Source organism: Centroberyx gerrardi, chromosome 10, assembly GCF_048128805.1.
Source record: "Centroberyx gerrardi isolate f3 chromosome 10, fCenGer3.hap1.cur.20231027, whole genome shotgun sequence".
NCBI lineage: Eukaryota > Metazoa > Chordata > Actinopteri > Beryciformes > Berycidae > Centroberyx > Centroberyx gerrardi.
This window is the reverse complement of record NC_136006.1, coordinates 20,005,000-20,029,704: the sequence shown is the minus strand read 5'-3', so window position 1 is coordinate 20,029,704 and position 24,705 is coordinate 20,005,000. Positions and strand designations below refer to the sequence as shown.

The window sequence follows — 24,705 nt, the reverse complement described above, 5'->3', positions numbered from 1 at the left end:
GCCCCAGCCTTGAGCTGCCTCTCTCTCTCCCTCCCTCTCTCTCTCTCTCTCTCTCTCTCTCCCTCCCTCTCTCTCTCTCTCTCTCTCTCCCTCCCTCTCTCTCTCTCTCTCTCTCTCTCTCTCTTCCTCTCTCTCTCTCCCTCTCTCTCCCTCCTTCCTTGTGCTTCACCGCTTAACTTATCTATTAAGCTGGAAAAAAAGCGAAGCCGCCATTTGATTTGAATCTGTACCCATAGCCTAAATCATATAGACAAAATGTGAACAATCACTGGGAATTTGGATGAAATAGGGGAATCAGGGTCAGAAAACACATAGCATGATTAATGCCCAGCGGTGCAGCCGAGGTCATGCCAGGTTATGTATTCCACCTCATTTCAAGGTATTTAGAGCCTAATTACCAATTTGAATCTTTAGAATGATTACTGAAGGATTACAGTAGAGCCACCTCCGCACCACTACACTCTACTTATAGAATAACACGAAGACATTTGGCTTGAGCGGAATAACACATAAGATGATAAAAAAAAAATATATCCCATGCGTGATAATATATATGATATCTGCTGGTAGGAGTTGTTGATGTTATCCGGTGAAATGAGTCATGCTTCGGTCCTGTGACTAGTGGCCCGGTGTAGAGGCTCCACAGTGAGCGGTTTCCACTGATAGTCTGATTTATCCATACAGTCTGTATGTTAGGTGATTCCAGCCCGCACCCCCCCCCCCTCCCTCTCTCTCTCAATCTCTCCTTTTACTTGAACTTGATTTTGATTTTACTCGTTTTAATTAATCTGTGCATTTTCCTTTTAATAGCCTATTTTATCTGTCTTTTATTGTACACGTTTTTCTCTTTTTCTCGCGTTTTAATTTATTTACAAAGCACAAAGCACAAGATGTTATTATTATATTATTATTATTATTATTATTATTACAATTATTATTTTTTCTTTCTTTCTTTCTTTCTTTTTTTCTTTCTTTCTTTCTTTCTTTCTTAATTTCTTTCCATGCCCTTGCTGTCTGCTGCCATAACCTATTCCTGTTTTGGAGTTTACGCGGAGCTTGTTTGTGTGTGTGTGTGTGTCTGTGTGTCTGTGTGTGCGCGCGCGTGCGTGTGGGTGTGTGTGTGCGCAGCCTATGTTCGTGCCGTGCGCTGGAGGCTTATGGTAATTGCGGTCTCCCGACTGGCCTTCTGGGTAGAGTCTGCGCGAGTGGGAGTGGAGCGAGTCGCTCGGTCTCGGCGGCGTTCATCCATTCTGTGCGGCACTCCCCGTATAGAGCTCCGTGCGTCCTCGGTGCGAACCGGAGCTACGATCGGGGTGTTTTGTACCCTTCGCGGGAAACACGGGACGAAAAGCCAGTCGGAATACCCTTCAGTAACCCCTTTGAGTCACCGATTCCGGTTTGAGAGAGGACATGGAGTGACGGAGAGCGGGAGAAAGAGGCTTTTTTGAGGACGGCGTGCTCCGGTGAAACCCAACATGGCGCTGCTGCGAGGTACGGCCGAGCTGAATTAATTTCTCCGAGTCCGCCGACCTCGCCACCTGTATCCTTTGGGGGGCCCCGGCCGCACGGCGCATTGGCTCTCCAAAAACCTACTTAAGGGACCCTAACGGATTTTTTTTTTTTTAATAGGGGATTTCTCTTTATTCTGACATTTTTCCCCAACACGCAGGATCTTCTTTTTTGTTGCTTTATGGAAACCTAAGTGACATTTGCAGCAACAAAAAAAGTCCGCTTGAAATATAATGGGTAAGAGTTGCCTGTAGACAGTAGATAAAAGACCGAGAGCTTTATATGTAAGGCTTGTTTTGTTTCGTGACAAGTGGATAACCTGTTAGACACTTTTAGGTGTGTTTTTTTTTTCTGTTGGGATTGTCTGTCTCCAGCAGACAGGACCGTAACCGGGCTCTACATAGTCTACGTACGCACGGATCGTTTCTCTCGTAGTTAACTTGGCAAAACAGGAAAAAGGCGTGAGTTGGGGCGCACGGACGACGGCTGGAAATAGTACCAATTAACCAGGTGAGACAATACATGACAAACCAAAATATGCCAAGTATGTGTTTTTCTTGTGCATTTATCTTTGTCGGTAAAATCCCCTCGAATAGGCAACACGGGGACAGAAAGCACATCATTGTGTATTGTTTTAAATTGCCTAGGACAGACAAGTTGTTGTTGTTGTTGAGTTTTAAATGATTCTAGGCTTTCAGACAGTGTGTTTCACATCCAAAACACGATGTCTTCTTGTGGGATTGAGTCTCAACGCCATAGCCCGATGGTGTGCGCAGAGACGGGGAGAGGAACGGCCACTTCTAAGAATAGCGCATAGGGTGGTCTTTGTGCGTTTCGGCGGGGCAGTGGCATGTGGTTGATAAATAACACACACACACAGACACACACACACTCACCCACACACATAATGATTCGGCCCTGAGCTTGGCCTTTTACCACTGTCCTGTCAACCGGACGGAGGTGAGAAGGACGTCCCAGAGATTAGTGGACTAAAAAGTGACATTGTTTTCGATGGTGAATATTCAGGCTTTTCGCACTCTATTGTGTGCCGAAGTGTGTGTGAGAGAGTGTGTGTGTGAGTGTGCGCGGGCGTAGTGTTGTGCGTTATATATATATATATATATATATGTGTGTGTGTGGGCTGTGCGTGTGTGTGCGCGCACACGGGCTTCTGCGCTAAACAAGGTTACGGAATCCAGCCTCGCCCTGCCAAGGGAAGCGAGCGGTGCTGCTCCGCTTACACACGGTTCAATTCAGTTGGAGGGCATCCCCACGGTGTGTGTGCGCGTGATGTTAGTGTGTTAAACTGTGTGTGTGTGTGTGTGTGTTAGCGGGGGAGGTGTGGGGGCTTTGTTTGGACAGAGTGGACGTTGATGAGTCGTCTTGGTCCCAAAGGTAAAGAGTTGGTGGGGGGAGAAAGGCAGGGAGGGGGGGTTAGCTGCTTAGACCTGCTATAGCCAGACGGGACTGTACTCACTCTTCTGTCTAGTTGATGGGAAACAGACACCGTGCTATCGTGCCACCTCACCCTCACTCCCTTCGTGTCTTGCAGGTGTTCTCCAATATGACTTTGCGCTACAGCAATTTGACTGCCACTCTCGCACGGGTTCTCGCTGTTTGACTGTCCTTGCATTGCAGTGGAGCAGCCTATCCTTTGCGCACGGAGGCTCCATATAGCGCCAGTTAGTTTCCCCCCAGTCCCGATACGCGCTGTTCTGTTGTAGGGAGCGAACTACACGCCAAACTCATTTTAAAAAGGTGTCAGTTTAATGTTGTCTTGCTTATCGGCAAACGTACATAGCCTACCCTAGCTATTAAACATGAATTTAAGAACTTTTACGAATTGTTGGGAGCCACTCTTCAATTCGGCACGCATCCAATCCACCAGTCAGCACTTATTTCAATAAAATGACAACTTAAAGAATCGCCTCGCCTTCCACTGCCACAATCTTCTTCCACCGAAAAACACCGTGGTGGGCGGGTAGCGAGCAGTGCGAACCAGTTCTAAAAGTTGCCGTTTAATTGAAATAAAGTGCTGCAAGGCATGTTGGATGTTTGCCGAATTGAATAGCGGCTCCTAACGATTCGTAAAAGGCCCTCTGCGGGTTATGTGCGTTTCGCGATAAGCAAGGCAGCATTAAAGTGAGAGATTTTTTTGACCGGAGTTTGGCGGGTCGTTCTCTCCATTTTAAGAGAACGGCTCGTATCGGGGTTAGTTTCCCCCCTCGTGCCGCCGTGCCTGCTGCCTGTCCTGGAGCCACAGAGGCACTAATTAGGGGACGCTCTCTTACGACGATCGATGTGGCTCATATTGGCTGGTTCCAGCTCATTGACGAGCTTAGTGAGGGAAGTGGCTAGAGACGACCAAGGGTACACTTCAGCCCCAATAGGCCCAGGATATATCGCTCATAACGCAAGCATCGTCCTGCTTGAATAGGGTCGGGAAGCAAGACCTCGTGTTGAGACCTTGCTCGAGGGAGTAGGAGATTAAGCGGCGGGGGGTGGGGGCGATTTCAGGGGGCTTTGATACAGAATAGATGCTCAGCCGTATTTAAATGAAGCACGGAGCTCAATTTGGTATGGCAAGGTAGCCTATACGGCACTTGCCTAAGTCCGTCTAAATTTGATCTTGTAGTTTATTTTAGAGAGCAAAAATAAAGCAAAAGCGCCAGAAATCTATTTGTAAGTGATAGGCTGTCTTTTAATAAATCACATGAGATGATTATTCAGAACCAGTGTTCCTTCTAAGCTGTTAGGTTGGTGACCTACGTCTAATAATTTACCACAGTGACCAAATAGCCTATTATCGTATCATCAGTGATTGCTCCATTTGTTCTCAGAAATGTAGTCGATATAACTGAGTTTGGAAGTTCTGGTCTGGTGGCAAATGATATTAGATGCAGATTATGATGTGACTTTGCCATAGTTTAGGGTTTTGTGTGTTGATGTGCTGACATGAAGTTTCCTTTAATTTCTTCATAGGCCAGATAAGGCTACTTGGCTCCAGATTGTCAGTAAAGTTTTAGCTTTGGATGCGCCTGTAGGTGCCGAAATGGTCGCCTCTTGTCTTGCTTGGGATTTTTGGTCCTATCGATTTCTTACAAACAAAAGATAAACAGTGTGGTAAATGTGGAGGTCATTCATTATACAGCCACCATTTAAATAATCGATTTTGTTGCCGGGCTGCCAAATGCTTCCCTCTTTTCAGCCTGATTCTCAATATCTAGGCCCACAAACTTTGAGGCTACAAGATGGTTTATGACTCTGTTCTTAAAGCCACGATTCTGATCTTTCAGTAAGACACAGATAAAGCCTGTTCCCCAATTGCTGCATGTTGTTGGACGCCTAAAACAAATACTTCACATTTTGTGTGGGCCGGGTTTATTTATAGTGCAGCCCGTTAGACTGTTTTGCGCATCATTTTCCGCTGTGCGCTGTGAGATCAGTGTAGGGCTGATCTGTTTTCCAGGTGCTATAACACAGAGGGGGAGGGGAGGGGAGGGGAGGGGGTGCTTGCTGTAGATTGACACATATTGTTTTTTTAATCACCCGAGAGGATCTCGCACTTCTTCCAAAAATAATATTTTATACCAGTAGTTGTCAAAGTGGGGTCCGGGGACCTCCTGGGGTCCTTGAGGAGAATCCACGGGGTCCCCCAGCAAAATGAGGAATAATTTAATTTCACTGTAATTTAATTCACTAGGAATTATCCCCAATTAGAGAATGGATAAGAATGACTATTCCAATCACAGGTTTCATTCATTATTATTTCCCCACATAAAGTAGGCTACATAAAGTAGGCTATAGGCAGTTAGACCATTCAATAAAATAACAACAATAACAAATATGTCCTATGTCTTTATCAAAGGGGGTCCGTGGGGATCTAATGTGTGTGTTTGGGTGTCCGTGACTCTGTTTTATACCGTGCTTTAGAGAAATTCGCCGTTGTTGACTCTGAATTTCAGAATAGGGGGGTGATGTACCTTGAGGCAACATCAGCCCCGGGCCTGCTGGGGCATATTGTCACGCCGTGGGACGGATCTTGGATGTGTGACAGCGGGCCTGTCAGCGTGGCTCTCCGTTGGGGCGGCCGGGGGAAATTGTAATCTGCTGCGTTTATAGAGACAATCACACCGCCTCCATTTTAAACCCATTAACCCGCTGTTTGTCCGTTTTTTTCTAATCTACTGGAATCAATGGAACCGACGAGGAGGATAGGCCTATTATGCGCAAGTACGTCGATATAATCCGCTTCCATCACGGGGCCACCTTTGCATACAGCCTATACTGACTTGTTGGAAATAAAGCAGACAGCAACTGGTAGTCAAAAGAAAGACTGTGTGTTCCGTTTTTATCCCATCGGAGACAAGAGGTCTGTATTATTGTCGTCGCGCATGCTTTTATTCCTCACGTCTGGATATAAAACAACAATCTCAACACTGGCGCTGCGCTCATGGTTGCTCATGCGAGGTGCATGTGAACAAAAGCTGAGGCACGGCGGAGAGCCGAGGAGAGATCGGGTTTCCAGGCGCTGCACGGCTCCCGGAGGAGACGTCACGGTTTGATTGAAGCTGTGCTCCGTCCAGGCCTCCCGGGACCTCGCGATGAAACGGGAGAGGCCCTCTTTTTTTTCTTCCCCTCTCTCTCTCTCTCTCTCTCTCTCTCTCGCTCTCTCCCTGCGCTCCACAAAGCTTTTTGTTCCGTCGAGGTTTGGAGCGGAGCGCACGGATCACTTCCCCGCAGAGAGACGTGTCACTGCCCCCACAGCCAGTGTGTAGCGCCCACAGAGAGGGAGACCCGGGTCAGGACGCACCGAGAGCCCAAATCACACCTTATTCTCTTATTTTCACTGACACCGGCGACTGCCCGCACGGCAAAGAAACCGTGCTTCCATTGTGTTTTTGTAGCCTAAAAACATGGTGTGGGCACAATATGGACATAACTTTGCCATAAAGTGAGTCCAAGTTTGACCTTGGAGATTTTATCATATAGTGGAGAGCAAAAATCAAGCAAAATTGCCCGATATCTATTTGGAAGCCGTATCTAAAAAAAAAGTCACATCACGGGAGCATTCAGAGCCAATTAATGTTTCCTCTGTTTGCGTTTGGAGACCTCGGTCTAATCATTTATCAAATTGACCAAATAATAACATCTGGTTAAACATTACGCCACCTATCTCCAAGAGCAACTTTGCAAGTTTTGGTTGTAAATGATATTAGATGCAGGGCTTTGATTTGATATTAAATGCAGGGACTAATGAATGTCTGTATAAAATGTAGCAAAATCTCAAGATGAGCATTTTATTTTAGAGGCGTTAGTCTGTTACTGACCTCAATCTGGCCTATTGGAAGATAGATTTAGGTGCAGAATAATGATGACGCATGCATCATCGCTCCGCTCCTTCTAGTCTCTGCAGGCCCAGTCTTGATCAAGCGTCCTCGTTTGTTTTTAGATGTCGGTGCCTCGGGCATCTATCTGACGAAATCCCACAGACACTTGGCAGCGCAGCGGGGTGATGGCGATAGGAGTGTATTTCACCAATCCCGTGTCTTCAAAGACCCAGAAACGAGTCATCTGCTCTCTGGATGGCATATCTTTACAGTGATATAGTGGTAAATAAAAAGGCGGATAAACTATGACCTGCAGTCGGTGGTCATCACAAGGCAGCAACAACCACCAATTATATTTCCAGAAAAGAAATTAATTCCTACCTTTTCCCCCTCCAGAGGACTATGTTCATATAAGTTACATCTATTTTCCTCAAAGATTTTTCAGCCTAAAAATGTGGGGGGACTCTATTATGCAAATCAAAAAGGTGTGCAAAAGGCGTGGGTTTACCTCTCACAGTGGTTCTGCACCTGTCTATATTGACATTCATTTAATTTGCGCCTTAACACATCACATTAATTAAGCCTATCCTCCTCTCTAAGCGGAGCATTTATCCCATAGCCTATGGGGGCAGGGGTGGTGATCAGTCCCGGCTCCATCGTGCTTTTATTAGAAATATTCAACACATGAAACGCCCGCATTTCAAAGAAAAGTCAAGAAACCCCCGGTGAACGCGGGCCGACTCGTGCATGCGCATCCCTATTACAATCGGGTCCCTTTGGAGACATAAAGGGCCATTTAGTCCTCATTTGGCCCGGGATGAATAGGGCCAGTTCAGCAGCCGTCGCCCGGTCTCTAGTGACAGCATGGGGGGCCTCACAATGTCGCCGTTGTTGACGGCCGTGCTGCCGAGGGGGGGAATTGAACCGTGCACCGACTTGCATGCGGCTGTGCAGCGGCCCGGGAGGACGCAGGGGCCCTTGTTTACAGCTCGACCGCTAATAATGTGACAGCTGAAGAGCCGCCGCTGGCTCCTTCTAGGCTTCCCTGCCTCCACCCCTCCTCTCCATCCCTCTCTATCTCCGTTCAGTGACTTTATTGATACGACTGTTTATCAGAAACTTCACTGATAAAGCAGTAGGCCTATTTAATGTCAACTTTAAAAAAAAAAAAAAAAAAAAGTTATAGCCTCCATCCATGAGATGATCAATTACTTGGTTTGAACACATGTAATCATCAATATCAATAACAATTTAAAAATTTAGAACGTAGTTTGGCCCATGCAAAGTCAAAAGCCACAAAAGACATGCCGCCTGCTCGCTCGCTCTCGCTCGCTCTCTCTCTCGCTCTCTCTCTCGCTCGCTCGCTCTCTCGCTCTCTCTCTCTCTCTCTCTCTCGCTCGCTCCCCTTCGTTCTCCATACTGATGTGATGCACACATAAAGCGTGGGGGTGGGATGGGGGAGGGGGTTGACAGGCCTAAATTGCTCGCCTGTCATTGGCTGTGTACTTAGTATGGTTTTGGTCTCCACTAATTTAGCCAGTGCGCTAAAAGAGCCGTGCCTTTTCTCAGATTTGCTTCCGCTGATTTATATTTTGTTCACCGGCGGTATGTGCTGAATTCCTTTCGCTTTGGACGCGCGCGCGCGCGCGCGCACACACACACACACACACACAGCGTCGCGGTGGTGTGTGTGTGTGCACTTAATCCGTGTTTATCCCCACCCCACCCCCGTCGCTGCGGAGATTATCCTGCGTCACACTGCATTTTTTTTTTAGAGCCGATCGGAGCTCTGCGCTTCAGAGAGCCTGGCAGAGCTCCAGGGACAAAGAGCAAGAGGGCGCCTACACTCCTGCTCGGCTATATGGCACGGCACGGCACGGCTCCTTTTTAGTCCCATATCCCCCATGCACGTCCACCTATAGCCTACTGCCGAACAGACCTATAAAACGTGTTGTGCAACAGTCCGATCATAAACACAGAGTATTGCAATGAGCGGTGCGCTAATACCCGGCTCTACTGTGGATCGGCGTCTCGTGCCATTTAATTCTCGGTGTCTTGCTCAAGGGCACTTCGACAGGAAACGCGGCTGTTATTGATGCAAGGATCGAACCTGTGACCTTTCGGGGAGCCCGAGGGCTGATTCCCCCACCGCCGCCCCCCTCCCTCTCACTTACTCATTCACCCTCAGTCTCTCTGACACACGCAAACACTATTGCACGGGAGCGGAGAGGCCGGGACAGGGTCGGCGCTGGTCGAGAGGAAATGATGAGCGGCACCGGTGTTTGTTCCGCCACGTATCACGGGTCACGGAGAGTTCAAGTCGCAGTAGTCAGTCACAGGAAACGAGTCCGGCTCGCAAGGAAAAGCGTTTCTCAGTCTCCTCTCTCCCTCTCCCCGTCTCCCTTCATCTAACCGTTTGCGCCTCCCTCTCAAAAAGAGCACAATAGCCTATACCGACTGGACAGCGGGCCATACGAGGCTCCGCTAAAAAACACCCGGTGGTTTTCGGTTTAATGGTGCGAGTCGGGGCTCCGCTCCAGCGGTCTGGTTTATAAACGCAGCCCCGGCCGCTGCGCTCCTCCTCCCCCCGCCTGCCTGCTCGCTGTGCCGGCCAGCGTGATGGATTGGACGGCCGTCGGGAGTTGTTTGTTGCGCAAACTATTCTTAGCAGCGGGGATGGGCGTCAACACACTCTGCCTTTTCCCTTTTCCTCTCCTGTCCTCTCTCTCTCTCTCTCTCTCTCTCTCTCTCTCTCTCTCTCTCTCTCTCTCTCTCTCTCACTCTCACTCTAACTCTAACTCTCTAATGCAGTGTCATTATTGGTATGACTGCTTATCAGAAACAATATTGCCGAAGCAGTAGCCTATACAAAATCCAAATTCTCAAAAAAAAAACAGCCAACAGTTTAACGGCTATGTTCAAACCGCATTGAAATGATAAATTATGTGGTTTGAAAACATCAATAGTAGCCTATAATATCGTGAATCCCCCTCTCTCCTTCATTACACTTCACTATGCTTTATTTGCATGATGAACAGTATTGCCAAAGCACCTAAATTCATAGAATAAAGGTAATCAAAATCAATAACTAGTATAACAATAAACATCTGTTCCGCCAGTATGACCGTGTGTGCCTCTCCCTCTCTCTCTGACGCACACACGCCATTTAACAATGAGCAGTAGGTTGGTGATGCACAGTCACCAGTGACCAATGGAGCATACAGGATTGGTTTTGCCCATAGTGGCCTAGTACGTGTGTAACCTACTTGCTGTGTGCAAATGGTTTTGCCGCAATTTTGATAAGCTCTCAATTAGAGCTTTGGGCAGCGCAGGTTAAGCAAACAGTTGAGCTTTAATCTAGGTGACGCAGGCTATATGTGCCGTGTATTATAAACCTCATAGGCTTAAACCTACGCGTGGTGCAGCCTGTCGTCTTTGCTGGACTAGTATTAATTTCATGAAAACTGCAGGTGCCGTGGCTCCGCCAGCGGACAGTAGACTTGGTCGGTCATGAGCACATGCGTCGCTGCTTTTGTGGAGATAATAGGCCATAAGACACCAGACTATCTCTCTGCCACACTGGCCTGAACAGGAACATTTCATTTCCTTTCTCAGATGTCTCCCAACTTTTTTTTTCTGGGGAGGCGGCTGTGTGATAGCTGCATTTATGTGCGTTCGTGTGTGTGTGTGTGTGTGTGTGTGTGTGTGTGTGTGAGAGAGAGATATTTCGGTAAGATATGGACAGTGAAGCAGTAGCAGCAGCTTGTGTTTTTAAATGGAAACAGCCATAAACGCAGAATTTCAGCGAAGATCTGCGTTTTGTATAAGAGGCTTATTTTTTTTTTCTTCTTGTTGTTGAGCGCAGACTTCGTATTCCAGCGCGAGGAGCCGCTCTGTGAAATGGTTTCCTGTGTGTGTGTGTGTGTGCGCGTGTTTGAGCGAGGGGGCGGGGGGGGGGGGGGGGGGGGGCTGCGCATGTGACGGTAGGGAACGGGAAAGATATATACGATTTCTCAACGACGTCTGTTTGGTCTGCGGAAACACACGCGCACATACATACACTCACGCACAGAGCGTTTCAGTTCCGTCAGATGCGGATGTTGTTGAGGCAGGCCGGCCCCGGGGAGGTGGGGAGGAGGTGGTGGGGGGTGACTGAGGCAGGCGGGGGGGGCGGGGGGGGGCCCAGAGGAGGCTGATTAATGGGCCCCGGGTCACGGTAATAAAAGTGGCGTGCCAGCGGCGGCAGCGAGGCTCAGAGGCGTTTCTCTCTGATGATGGAGGAGCCGAGTTTCTCTGCTGCTCTCAGCACTGTCGAGCACGGCCAGGCTTCACTTTTACTATATTAGGGACCTCTCTCTCTCTCTCTCTCTCCCTCACCCCCCCCCCCCCCCCCCCCCCACCCCCCCCCCCCACCTCATCCCCGCATTGGCTCTTCTGGCAGGGCTTCGCTGCAAAACTGTCCATCTTAACAAGTCATTAAGTCTAGTATTGAGTCTTAAAACTCTTGCTTTCCTTAAAACAAGGGCAAAAAAAATCTGCCAACGGGTAGTGATAATTTCACTTTTTTTCCATTGCAGTTTCACCTGTTTTGAGAAAGTGACAGTGTCTTGAAACAAGGCAGATCACTCTGCCAGTATCAAGATAATGCCACTTTAAGAAAGTTCTTGAAACAATGTCATTATCTCACTTCATTGGCAGATTTTTGCGCTTGTTTTAAGAAAAAAGAAAGATTTTACGATGCAATGCTACACTAAATTACTTAAGATGGACTTTTTTTTTTTTTAATCAGCTCTGCTTTGTTAGTCCTAACTTTGTGACATCCATTGGTTAGTGAGAGTAAATGGTCTATTACAAGGATAGAGTAATATGGAATGCATAGTTGAGTCATAGCCCCAATGTGAACAGATTGTTTTTTTTGTTGCTTAGCATTTAGTAGTTTTGGTGTTAGTTGCAGACAAGTAAAGAGTTAGTCTTCTTCAAGGGCTTTCTAATTGCATTGTTACACTAATAAAGTTGTTAAAACCTGCATGATGGATTTATTCTATTGTCTTTAGGGGATGGTTGGCGCTCATCAGACAGCTGACAAAAGAAAAGATTAAATGTTAAAGCCCAATTATTACGTTTGACATTTCTTGAACCGTAGCACTTGCTGATGAAAAAATGAAAATCATTTTCCTTTAACTTTTTACATTTCACCTTAATTTAATATAACAGGACTGTTATGCTCCAATGCTGTAAAGCAATACAAACCTTTACAGATTAAAGTGCATTTCACACATTGAAGGATCTTGGTGTATTTTTTGCTCCCTGTCATTAGAGTCTTGTGATTTCTAAAAGCTAGCCTCTGGAAATCTATACAGTACTCTTATTTACACAATGATGATATTTTCTGACTCTGCAAACAAAGAAAAGCCAAGAATTTACAATTCCAAGATGCATGTTGGTCTTGGGTTATTTTTTCTTGCTTTAGCCTATACCTGTCCTATGTTTTTGCCTTGCTGAATGAATCTTTTGTTTATTGTACATTTCGGTGTGTTGGCTCTTTGTCCCTTGCATACATTTATGCATGTGTGTGTGTGTCTGCATGTGTGTTTTTTTTTCTGTGTGTTTTGGTGTGAGTGTTTGTTGATCCGTGGCTCTGTGTTGGCGGGCGGTAAATGGTCTCCCACCGTACCGGTCTCTGATGTATAATCTTCCCTCGCTCCGCTGGCTGAGGCAGCCGAGGGAGCGGGTCAAGGAGGGCGCAGAAAAACCAGTGTGTGGAGAACGTGACTGAATAGACACGGCCCCACAATGCACGTCTAGCCCACTGGGTGGGCGGGAGTGGGGCCCTGGTGGGGGTGGGGGAGGGTTGTAGGGGGAGGGGGAGTTGCTGAGGGGTGTTGACGGATAGGAGGGGAGGGAAGGGGGCCCACACAGCGCTTTCATCTCCAGTGACTACTTCAGTAGAGTGGTGTGTGTGTGTGTGTGTGTGTGTGGATGAGAGAGTGAGAGGAAGGGCAATGATAGCTATAGCTAGCAGCGCCATTATCTTCCCTTCCTTCATACCTTTACCCCGCTCCCTCTTTGTCTCTCTCTCACATCTCTCCACCACATGCAATATGAAGCAATGATGCCCATTAAGTCCATATATTATTAATGTCAATATATTATTTAATTTTGTTTGTTTGCCCAAGAATTCAAATATGTGTAACCCTCCATGTGTGTTCTCTCTATATGTTGTAATCAAATGTTCTAGAGCTTTTTAAAACCGCCAGCCCAAGGTTTCTTTGACAGTGGCATTTCAGCAGAGCTGTGCTGTGTGTGTGTGTGTGTGTGCGTGCATGCAGCAGAGCCAAGACACTGACTGCTAAGTGTTTGCTCGTCTCCACAGGGCAACATCTGTTCGTGATGTCGATGCTGAGACACAGACCAACCTGGAACTAAGACAAGGGAACCACATCACACAAAACATGGCAAGTCCTCCTGCTCCTTCTCAGCTCTGTTTACAGTCATCTGTCACATGAGTCACTATTATCCGGAAATACACACATGGTCTGTTTCATTATGTGCATGCAAGCAACTAGGAACATTATGAGACATCTATCACATGCTAAATTTGTGCTGTGTTTTGCAGTGGTTGTTCTGCTTAATGGTTTTACACTTGCATGCATTCAAAGTCATAATTCCAAATGGTATTTGAAGGATCTGCTGTGTGTGATTATAGATGTCAGATGAACCTCTATAACGGATTTAGAGTAATGCTGTTTTTGCTGCAGGTGGATGCAAGGTTAACGCCCCTGGCAGCCATGGGGCTGGACCGAGGCACTCTGATGCGCGATGGTCTTCGCATCCACGGTGGGGTTGTCTACCAAGGGATCCGAGCGCTGCCGACTGAGAAGAGCCGCGAGGGGGCAGTCCTCCCCCTCAGCTATGGCAGGGACGGTCTCCCAGAGCTCATCTACAAGCCTGATGGCTCCTTGGACAGTCGTAAGCCCACCAATGGATACCTGGGCCTCTACAAGGGCACCCCACCAGGCCTCCACAAGCCCGTGCTGGTTCCTGGGGCTGGAGCTGATGGCCTGGGCCTGGAACGCAGAGGAGTAGGGCCTGGGGAGAAGGCATCTGAACTGGGCTTGGCGGGCGCCGGTGGCAGCTACCTCCGCCTGCCCTGGCTGAGCCCCTACCCTGAAGCAAGCATGTATCCCTTCATGGACTCATCCAAGTATGCGGCTCTGAGCATGTACAAAGCCTCCTTGCTCAGCCAGCCCAACCCCTATCTGCCCCAGCACCTGGCCTACCAGTCTCTGTGTGCAGCCCAGGGGGGCAGTGTGAACCCTGCTGCAGCCGCCTCTGCTGCAGAGAGGCTCTACTATATGCCCCCCTATTCTCACTCTCCCATCTCCTCTCCCCTGGTGGCGCCCCCTATGAGGATTCCTGCCGTCACAGTTGCCCCCACGTCGCTGGTGCACTGCCAGGACAAAGGGCTTACTGTCGGGCCTCCATTTGGGCAGCAGCTTCACCAACCTTCCCCTCATCCTCAGCACCATCAGGCCACAGACAGAGATCGGTCCCCGAATAGGAACAGTAAACCAAGCAGACCCCCTTCTAGAAAAAGCTCCAGCAACAACAGCAGCAGCAGTAGTAGTGCTACCGGTACCAATGGTGGGAATAATAGCAGTCTTCCCATCGATTCTTCTCCTCATGCTTCTTCTCGCCTCCCCCAGCCTCCTGCTCTCATTGACAGTTCCCTGGACTTACAGAGGCCAGTCCCTAGGATAGGCCAGCCACCCACCTCCTCCACCTCTTCAATATCTGCCTCCTCCTCCTCCACCCAGTCCATGCCTCATCCGTTCTCTGTGAGCAGCATGGCATCAGAGCAGCCCTCTCCTGCCCGACCCAGCCCCCACAAACACAGGCCGAGAGATGGGGCGCCTGAGCACAGAGGTGTGGGGGGTGAAAGGAGACCCAGCAGGTCACCCTCCAAACCCAATTTTGATCGGCCAGCTCACCAGCCCCCAGTTACCAAAGACCCAACAGAGAAGCCCTTGGACCTGTCTGGAAGGATGCTGGAGTTTGGCCTGCCTCCTAATGGATTCCCTGTTAAGATGGATGCTTTGGCTCCAGGGGCGCGCTATGGACTTCCCCCCAGCCGAGAGCTCTTAAAGGAGACCCTGTCCCTGTCTCCTTCCTCCCACCCTCACTCTGTGGTCAGCAGCACTTCCTCCAAGGCCTCTGAGAGGCCAGAGATGATCAGCACTTTACACTCCTCCTGGGTGGTACCCACCCCCTCTTCCTCCCATACACAGCACACCCCAGGCTTGCCCCCCTCTCCAAGGTCAAACCCAGACTTGGGCCCTCACCAAGCCAAAGGCTCCTCTCCCTCTGTCATCAAACACAAGGGTCTGGAGAGAGTCCTCCCCCAGCAACGTAGTTCATCCTGTCCAAGGATGGGGGAGCCCAACCATCCCGTGTCCTCCACTCAACACTCTGGCTCCTCTCTGGTCACGTCCAGGCCCCTCTCTCCCAAGCCCAACGGTGACTGGGCCAAACATAGCCCCAGCCAATCGGAGCATCCTCCAGTTCTGGGTCACCACAGAGAGGGAACAGAGAAGTCCTCTCAAACCTCTAAGAGAGGTGAAACAACTCCAGAGGTGTCATCATACAAGAGGCCCTGTTTGGAGAATGGTCACCCTCCTGGCCACCTTTACCTTTCTCAGAGTGACGCCTACCTGAACCACAGCTTGGCCTATGCCAATAGATACCTGCACTACTCCATCCCTGATGGCATGGCGCTGCACTCCCTTCCACTGGCAGGCAAAGGCCCAGTCTATCCTCACCCAGTCTTGCTGGGCAGCAACAGCCTTTACCCGGCCCACCTGGCAGCCAAACACCCCTTACCCTACCACAACCTCCCAGCTGGTCCCGGAGGGGAGTACCTCACGTATAACTCCCAGGAGATGGCCCATCCCCTGATGCAGCCTCACCCAGACGCCAAGCCACCAGAGAGGGGAGATGCGAGTCTCAAGCACCGGGGACAGGAGAAATCCCGGGGCCCTGCTGAAGAATGTGGAGGCCACAGAGACCGTACGGGTGGGATAGAGATGGGGGAAGGGAGCCAAATGAAACCCGAGAGGGAAGCAGGTGAGCAGGGTGGCATTCAGAGTAAACCCCCCTCTTCATCTGCATCCTCCAGAGAGAGGATTGTCTGCATCGACCTTGTTCACTCAGACACAGATATTGAGTCTACCCCGACAGTCCACAAGCAGCCTCCTCATGTCCCCAGCACTAAGGTCAACCAAAATGAATGTTGTCATAGCAACCAAAATCAGACAAAGACTGAATATGAGCCAAAACACCAACACCACCCTTCTTATCCTCATCCCATCCACCCCGGTCAGAGCCCCACCCTGAAGCCCAACCACATTGACAGACAGCCAGAAACTCCCTTTGGGAAACCAAGGGTTTCCCAGGACACAGGCTGCCCTGGTCTGACATCTAGCCCACTCCCGAGCTCTCCAGGGCAGGCTAGCCGGGCAGAAGAGAGTCCTGAAGAACGGAGCCCCAGCCCAGACCCTGGAGACCAGGACCAGAGCACCTTGCGCTGTGCCCGCACGTCCGGGGAGCGCAGCTCTGGAAAGGACAAAGGAGACAGGGACAGACGAGCACTTTCATACCCTGCCCAGCTCTGCACAGATTTGGTGACGGAGGCAGAGCGGGAAAAGGTGCACGAGAGGGAGACTGAGAGGGAAGACAGCATTGTGGACCCAGAGGACTCTCACGGAGAAGGGGATGACGAGGAAGAGGATGGCCAGAGTTCATCTAAAAGCGCTCGGAGATCCAGCCTGGCCAAGAGGATCGCTAACTCCTCAGGCTACGTTGGCGACCGCTTCAAATGTGTCACCACCGAGCTGTACGCTGACTCCAGCAAGCTGAGCCGCGAGCAGAGAGCCCTGCAGGTGAGGCCATTAACACATGCATATATGTCGGGCTTAGGGTGGGAGTTGGGCTGGGGAGAGGTCATTATGAGTAGGGGCTTCGTATCTTCAGACACTTAAAACATGCATTCAATTGTACCATCCAAGCAGGAATCAAACCCACAACTCTTCTCTTATCCAGGGCCGCTGTCTCTATTTCCTTTTCACAATATTCGTAAATGTTTGTGGAATGAACCCCGCGTGAATTTGGCATACTCCACATTTACAACATATTTCAGAATGATACAGCTGCCGTCATGTTGCTGCCCTGGCCATAGGCTTGACCTACCCCATAGTTTATCATTGCCTCAGTGAGGTGGTGCAAGGCCAGTTGAAGCCCTCTACCAAGCAAGTTAGTTGGAGGGCAGTTCAAAGGTTAACCAGGGCTGCCATCTCTATATGTTGATTAGGGAGCAGCCAGTGTAAAGGTTATTTCCGTGTCCGTGCGTGTGTGTTTGTGTGTCCGTACGTGCTTGTCCGTGTGTGACTGGCTTGGGGCTAAAGCATGTGTTAGTGCTGACTGCGCTATAGAGCCATATAGTTTGAGAGCGTGACTGTGGCAGCCTCACGGTTCACACTGCCTCTGGCTACGCTTAACCCAAAGGTGAGCCGAAGAGGAGGGGTTGCAGTGTGCTCAAAAACCAGCGCCCGCCCTCTTTGGGGTCCCTCTTAGGTCTCCCGCATGCCCCCACCCCCTGTCCCCCATTCTTCCCCCAGAGCGCCCGCCCTGCCCCGCCTGGTTGCTGTCCAAGGTCATAACTCTCCCCACCCCTCGGCTAAAAGACCCTAGCTCCTCGCACACATCGCACACCATTTGCAAACACACACACAATTACCAGCAGCGTCTCCTGCAGTGTGCCATCGACCTTTCAGCCCCCTCTCACTCATATACACAGTTAAGCTATTTATTTTAGGCCAGTATCTCTGGTTCTACTGCTCAATGTTAAGCACAGAAACACAAATAAACCCGTTTGCTACGTTACCAACTGGCTCAGAGGCAGATATGTTAATGGGTTGCATATGTCTGTCTATGTTGTGAACGCACCCCAGAAAACTGTGGTTTGTCTGTGTCATGCTTGCTGATGCAGAGCTGCAACTCAAAGCTATCAAACGCTCTATTTCTGGACATTCTGGACAAATTAGAAGTGTTTAGTTGAAAAAATAAATGAGACGGCTAAAACTGAATTATCGTCATCAATCATGCTTAGAATCAACAGATTGGTTTGATTCTTTTTAAATTTGTCATTAAGTCAGTTCAGAAATCATTTGATAGTTTTGATGCAGTGTTAATGATTGACCTGTTGACTCATTTTAATTTGATTGTGTGTTGCTTTGTGGGATTGTGGCTGCCTGTTGTTGACTGTGTAAAGATACATGTGGAGAGACATTGAACATAAATTCATGAAAAAAAAGATGAAATGATGGACAGATATATTGAGCCCCCCATTCTAATTGCTTAGATGGAAGTCATATCACGAGAGGAGAGTAATATAAGTCAACCTGCAGCTAACTGGGAGGTCAGTTCTTTACATTTCTTATCACATCTACCTCTCTGACAGGCTTTGTCTCCTCTGTATATCTCTGCACACTCCGATCTCTCTTTTTTCCACTCCTTTCTTTCCTCTCTCTCTCCCTTATTTACCCCCCCCCCCTCTTTCTATCTCTCTCTCTCTCTCTCTCTCTCTCTCTCTCTCTCTCTCTCTCTCTCTCTCTCTCTGCCTCAGGGCTTAGCCGTATATGTTTCCTAGCCGTGTTCATGTTTCAGGAAGGGAGATGCCAGGACTTAGGCCCCAGAGCGCATGGACTCACAGTGGCTGCAGTAGTCTAACCCGTGTCTGGATGCCATGCTTGTGATTTATCTGTCTACCTCTTTGTCCTGTGTGTGTGTTTGTGTGTGTGTGTGGGTTTAATTTTTTGGCATATTTTTTATTTTGAGACAATGTGATTTCTGATGCAATGTTTGCTTCGGTAGCTGTTGAGACCAGATTGAGGCTTAGAGAGGTGTGTGTGCGGCGTGGGCAGACGTTGAGTGGTTTTCATGGGTTTCTCTGCATATCTGTGTGTGTGTGTGTGCGCGCGCGCAGCGGGCGATGATGCGGTTCTCGGAGCTGGAGCTGAAGGAGAAGGAGGGCGGCGGTGTGTGTGTGTCTGCCTCGGCAGCGGCAGCAGGACGGGACTTGGCAGACGGCCAGTGCAGAGAGCGAGCGCTGGAACACTGCCAACACACCACCAGGCAGGGAGAGAGGGAGGGTGAGTAACCCAGCACCACACACACACACACACACACACACACATAATGCACGCACACACACACACATACGCGCCCATTCTGCAAATGAACACTCAGAGAGGGACACACACACAAACAATGGGTGCGCGCACACACTTGCACGCACTTGCAGCAAACGCTGAGGCAAGACCGGGTCACTCTAAAAAAAGACGCTATCTCTTCCACACACACATACAGACACGCACAAACACACACGCACGCACACATGCACACACTCTTATACAAGCGAGGCAGTGAGAGCGAGAGAGAGAGAGAGGGAGTTTTATTTTCAAGAAGCCTTTTGTGCTTATCTGCGCGGAGAGACGATCGAGAGGGAGGGCAAGGGGAGAAGGAGGGGCAGAGATTGCGTGAGTGAGCGAGCGAGCGAGAGAGAAGGGGAGGAGGAGGGGAAGCGACAGCGAGTTAGAGCGAAAGCGGGGGAGAGTTAGTGGGTGAAAGCGGATGGGAGAGCGCAACGGAAAGAGAGAGGGAGGGGAGGGAGCGGGGGGGGGGGTTAGTTACGTTGGCTGGGAGCCCAGCTGTGTGTTGGAGCGAGGCCGGGGCTGACGTGTGAGCCTAATTATGGCATGGAGAGAGAGAGAGAGGGAGAGACAGAGAGAGGGAGAGAGAGAGAGAGGGGGGGGGATAGAGTCACGCTCTGTGTGGGAAGGGCGTGGTGCGGTCATGCCGTGGGGGAGGACAGAAGTGGGGGTGGGGGGGTTGACGTGCGCAGAGAGAGCGCAGGATGTTTTCTCGCCTCTCCCCGCTGGAAGTGCGAGCGGCTGCACTGAACCGTCGGACCGCTGGCTCGGCTCACATCAGATTAAAAAGTCTTTACCCCATCAAAGTTTTACTGCCTGTCTTTAAAGGAGAATAAAAGCTGGCTGGTGTTTAACTGGCATTCTCCCTCTGCCGTCACCCCCTCCCCACCCCACCCCACCCCACCCCACCCATCCCGCCCCCACCTCTTGTTTCCCTGTTCTCTTTCTGTCTGGCTGGCTGGTTGGCGGTCTGTCTGTCTGCATTCTCTCCCCGTCTGTCTCCCTTCCTTTCATCTTCTGTTGCTTGTTTTGCCTCTACCCCCCCTTCCCCTCCCCCTCCCCTCTCCTCCCACTACCCCTCCTCCCCTCCCTGTTTCCGTCCGCTCTGCTCAGGTGTCCGGCCGGCCTACGGCAACAACAGAGTTCCAGTCCTCCAGAGGTGCGGGGGCCAGAGGGAGCCCCTGTCCTCGGGGCAGGGGGCCCGGGACGGGGCCAGGAACGTCGGCCAAGCAGGGCCGCGGGACGAAGCCAGGAAGGTGGCGAGGGAGGCTGAAGGAGGGCATTGTGCGCCCCCCACCTTGGCACCGGCGAACGGGCACCTTCAGGAGAGGGCCTGCCCCGGCTCGGCACCCGCCAGGAAACGCCCGCTCGGCCTCAAGGCTGAGGAGGAGGACAGGGAGTGGGAGGAAGGCGACAGGGCGTCCCACCCAGAGAAAAGAGCCAAGATTTCTGCTGGTGAGAATTTCTCGCACACGCCTCGTCACCCATATCCCAGTCCTATTTCCTCACTTCATCTCCTCCCTCTCTTCCCTTTGCGCGTCTCTCTCTCTCTCTCAGCCCACTCCTTTTCTCTTTTGCCCTGCGCCGCGCCGAGCTCTGTCTCATCCCTCGTTCTGTTTTTTTCTTTATCTTGCCATTCCTTCTCGTCGCTCCCTTCTTCCCAATCAATTCCACCTTAAACCCCCTCTGTCACAACCCCCGCTCTTTGTTTCTCCCCCCCCCCTCTCTGTCCCATCTCTCGCTCTGTGTGGCAGCCAGCTCAGAGGAGAGAAGTGTTTAATCCTGCCTTTGAGCGGAGTGCGAGAGAGAAGCGAGGGAGAGGGACAGCCATTCTCTCTCTCTCTTCTTTCAGCTCCGCCGTTCCTCTGCTGCGCTTACCCACCCTCTTCAAAGCTGCTCTTTTCTTCTCTTTTCATCTCCTTTCTTTCTTCCCTCATCTGTTTGGGTTTCTTTCTTTTTTTTTTTTCCCTTCTCTGGCATGAGGTATCGCTCTCGCTCTCCCCGGCGCTGGCAGACGAGTCCAATAGCCGTCCCCCGCGAATTTTGGGGGGAAACTCTCCCTCTGCTTCTCCGGTCTTTCTTTATTTCTTTGTTTCTCCGCCCGACTCTTGACTTCTTTCCCCTTTTTACTCCTCACCCTCTGTTTCAAATCCCGTTCCCTGCCTCTGTTGCCTGTGTGCGTGTGTGTGTTTAATGTAAGGCTTAGAGGGGGCTTTACAAGCCATCAGTATGTAGTGGTTAATGCCCTTTGTTCTGTGTGCTCTGTTGTGTCTTCAGGTCCGTGTGTGTGTGTGTGTGTGTGTGTGTGTGTGTGTACATAGCTATGTGTGTAAGAGAAGAGGAGAAGAATATTGTCGTTGTCGGGTGAAAACCTTGTATCCGAAATGTCAACTTTTCAAGAACTAAAAATACAGACTTGGCTTAGGTTTGACCACAATGCATTTCTGCTTTCATCCAGTGGGTTTTGAAAGTGTTTCATAAGACCAAGGGTCGCAGAGCTTTCTCATCCCAAAGAGTTAGGAGATTTTCACATGACAACAGCGATATATTTCATGCTATTCAATATGTAGCTGTACATGAGAGAGAAAACAATGCAAAACAGTGTGTATGTCGTGCCTTGTCTCCAGATGAGCGCGAGCAGCCGTGCCTTGACGACGACGACGACGACGAGGTGAGGAAGCTCAAGGTTTGCATCGAGCTGAAGGGGCTGCGGCTCAGCAAGCCCGCCGCCGGCGCAGCTTCGCCCGACGCGCCAGAAATCAAGCAGGAGCGGCCGTGGCCGCAGCACCGCTTGCCGCCCCCCCTGGCTCCGAACCCGCGGGACCGCAAGTTCAGGCCCGGCGACCCGGAGGACAGGGCCGCGGCGCAGAGGGCCGAGGTCAACCGGAAGTGGGGCTGCGAGAAGCTAGTCAACGGTGAGAGCAAACCGCCGCCAACTGCTGCAGCCTGCCTTTGAGTTCAGCCGAGGTGGCGGAAATCTATCTTTGGCTTGCGTTTTCGCTTTCTTGTTTATAGGTCTGTGTTTAGGGGCTTTCCCAGAGAGAGAGAGAGAGAGAGAGAGAAAGAAAGAGAGAGACAAGAGGGGGAGGGGGAGCAGAAGTGTGGTAGGGGATACTTCCTCCTGCCAGGGGAAAAGCCAGGGGACCCAGAGAGGAGACCTGGGGACTGGAATGGCTGTTAAAGAGCGCCTCCCCTGTGGTTTGGACTTTTTTTGTTCAGCCGCTGAGCGCCGGGCTCCGAGCGAACGATGAAAGAGCGAGCGAGGGAAGTGGCTGGTGGAGATATATGTGGGCAGGTGTACTGTGACTAATGTGTGATCAATGATTTTTTTTGGTTTTTTTTCCCTCAAGGCCAGTCAAAGAGAAAGAGTAGAGAGCTAGGGGGGAGGGAGGGAGGGGGTGGGGGAGGAGGAGTGTGTGTGTGTGTGGGGGGGGGGGGGGGGGGCTGATTAAAACCAGGGCTTTCCCTTATTCATGTGCCCAAACCGAGGCCGAGGGAGGCAGAGACGAAGAGCAGGAAATAAAGAGCAGGAGAGAGATTAAAGGAAGTGAGTAAAGCGGGGAGATTTTGGTTTTATGTTCCCGCGGAAACCACAGGGCTTGATTGGCAGACGGACTTTTATATATATGTATATATATATATATATATATATATATATATATATACTTTTTTTTTTTTTTTCTTTGCCCTCACCTTTTTTAGATGACATCACCCTGGCAACAGCGTGTTTTGTAATGAGCCTTGGTATTTCACTGTGTGTCTGTTAGGGCCGCGTTTTTTTTTTTTCCAGTTTTATTCAGGATTCCAGTTATCAGATAAAACGCATTCATCTCTATTAAGAATTTCCTGTTCTAGAGGCGTTTTTCCGCAAGACGAGTCGTGTTTTGAATAGAAAGGGTATATTTTAGCGGTAGCGGATAATTGTTATATATTTCACTTTCCTCCTCGCTGTTTCTCAGCCCAAAATTGTTTAAACACGGCATGGATTTAATGAACATTTCATACAAAAAATCGTCTGATAAATAAAATCAAACCTAGGCCGCAGCATTCCTGAGTAGCGATGAAGGAAAGCCTCACAATGAAAAATCTTTGGAGGAACTGTATGGCCATTATGCCATTAATTAAACGCCATTTTGACATTGCGGTTTCAAGGGCAATTTAGTATTTCTCGTGTAAATATGTACCGTTTGAGGCTGAAAAGCAGACAGTGCCACACTTGTTTAAGGAGATTACTCATAGCAGTGTCCTTGCTGCAGTGAGTGAGCGCGCGCAAGTGTCTGTGGGGGTGTGTTGTGTGTGAGCCCGCGCTGTGTGTGCGCGTACGTGCTCGAGCGCGTGCGTGTGTGTGCGTGATTTTTTTTCTTTTTTTTTTTTTCCTGTGCGAGCAGGCACGCTGCGCTCCCAGACAGCGCTGTGTGCTCATTAATAAACCAACAGAGGGTGAGAGATGGCCTTGCAATACCTTCCCATCCTCCCCTTCCGCTGCGCTCTCACACTATCAGCCGCTCACTCTGCCTCCCCCCCCCCCCCCCTCCCCCTCTTCTCCCGCTTCCAGGAGTGCCGGCCGCCCCCCTCCTCCCCCTCAGCAGCCAGCTGAAGGACAGAGCGCCCCCGCCGGGCCCCATCTCAGGTGACCGGGGCCCCAAGGAGCCCAGGAGGGGCCCCCCCTCGCCGGCCCCAGAAGCGTCCGCGGCGGGAGACTCCCCTCCCCTCAAGCCCCGTCGCCATAGTGACACGGACAAACCCAAGGGCAAGCGGCCGTGCAAGACCAAACACACCAGCCAGAGGGAGAGAGAGAGGGAGAGAGAGAGGGAGCGGGAGAGGAGGAAAGAGGCCACACCTAACGGGCCCGGCCAGCGCTGCGCGGCCGATCTGGGATCGGCCGAAGACGACAAGGTGAGTGCTGATAGGGCGCGCGGCCTGATAGGGTGTCTGGATGTTTGCGGCAGCGGAGTCGGTTTCAGTATGCCTGTCGGCGCCTCTGATTATGCAGCTGGGAGCGAGAGAAGGAGGGAGAGAGAGAAGGAGGGAGGAAGGAAGTATGTTTACAATGTTTAGAGGGCTGCTGGAGCTTTGACCTCCTCGTGCCCTTAGCGACTCCCTGTGGAGCCCCTGTGTGTGTGTGTGTGTGTGTGTGCCTGCGTGTGTGCGCATGTGTGTGTGTTTGTAGCTGGCCTTAATTGTTGAATGTGTGTCATCGGTGTTATTTCGTGCATCGCTACGTGCCAGCGCTGTGAGTGTCTGCGTGTTTGTGAGCATTCTTTACATAACTAGAAAACCCTGGAGCAATTATACATTTTACTCGGTGGCGAACACTAGGCTACACACACACACACGCGCGCACACTCCTTCACTCGCACAGTGAGGAATGTGGCAGCCGCGGCCGAGCGTCTGAAGCGCCGGAGTTCAAAAGGGAGAGAAAAAAAAGAAAAGAGCACGGGGAAAAATTGAGGGGGGGAAAAAAAGAGGCTAGTTGTTTTCCGCCCGCGCTGCTCTCCTCCCTCGCTCCTCCTCAGCCTGACAGCTGCTCCGACACGGAATTCCACTGAGGGGGCACGCACTTCACACACACACACACACACACACACACACACACAGAG

At 50.4% G+C, this 24,705-nt stretch overlaps 1 protein-coding gene across 2 annotated transcripts in view; it reads left to right on the top strand.

Moving 5' to 3' along the window:
* Positions 1–1,263: 1,263 nt before the first annotated feature.
* The window catches only part of bcor (BCL6 corepressor), a 35,335-nt gene continuing 11,893 nt past the window's right edge, over positions 1,264–24,705 (top strand). Inside the window, exons 1-8 of one of the 2 annotated variants that reach the window (XM_071919227.2) lie at positions 1,264–2,019; positions 13,213–13,294; positions 13,598–16,777; positions 18,256–18,312; positions 18,880–19,045; positions 20,219–20,560; positions 21,733–22,020; positions 23,661–24,001. In XM_071919227.2, the coding sequence (XP_071775328.1) occupies positions 13,292–13,294; positions 13,598–16,777; positions 18,256–18,312; positions 18,880–19,045; positions 20,219–20,560; positions 21,733–22,020; positions 23,661–24,001 (4,377 nt within the window). In that variant the 5' untranslated portion in view covers positions 1,264–2,019; positions 13,213–13,291. The remainder of the gene's footprint in view (positions 2,020–13,212; positions 13,295–13,597; positions 16,778–18,255; positions 18,313–18,879; positions 19,046–20,218; positions 20,561–21,732; positions 22,021–23,660; positions 24,002–24,705) is intronic. The other variant, XM_071919228.2, reaches the window with a different exon arrangement.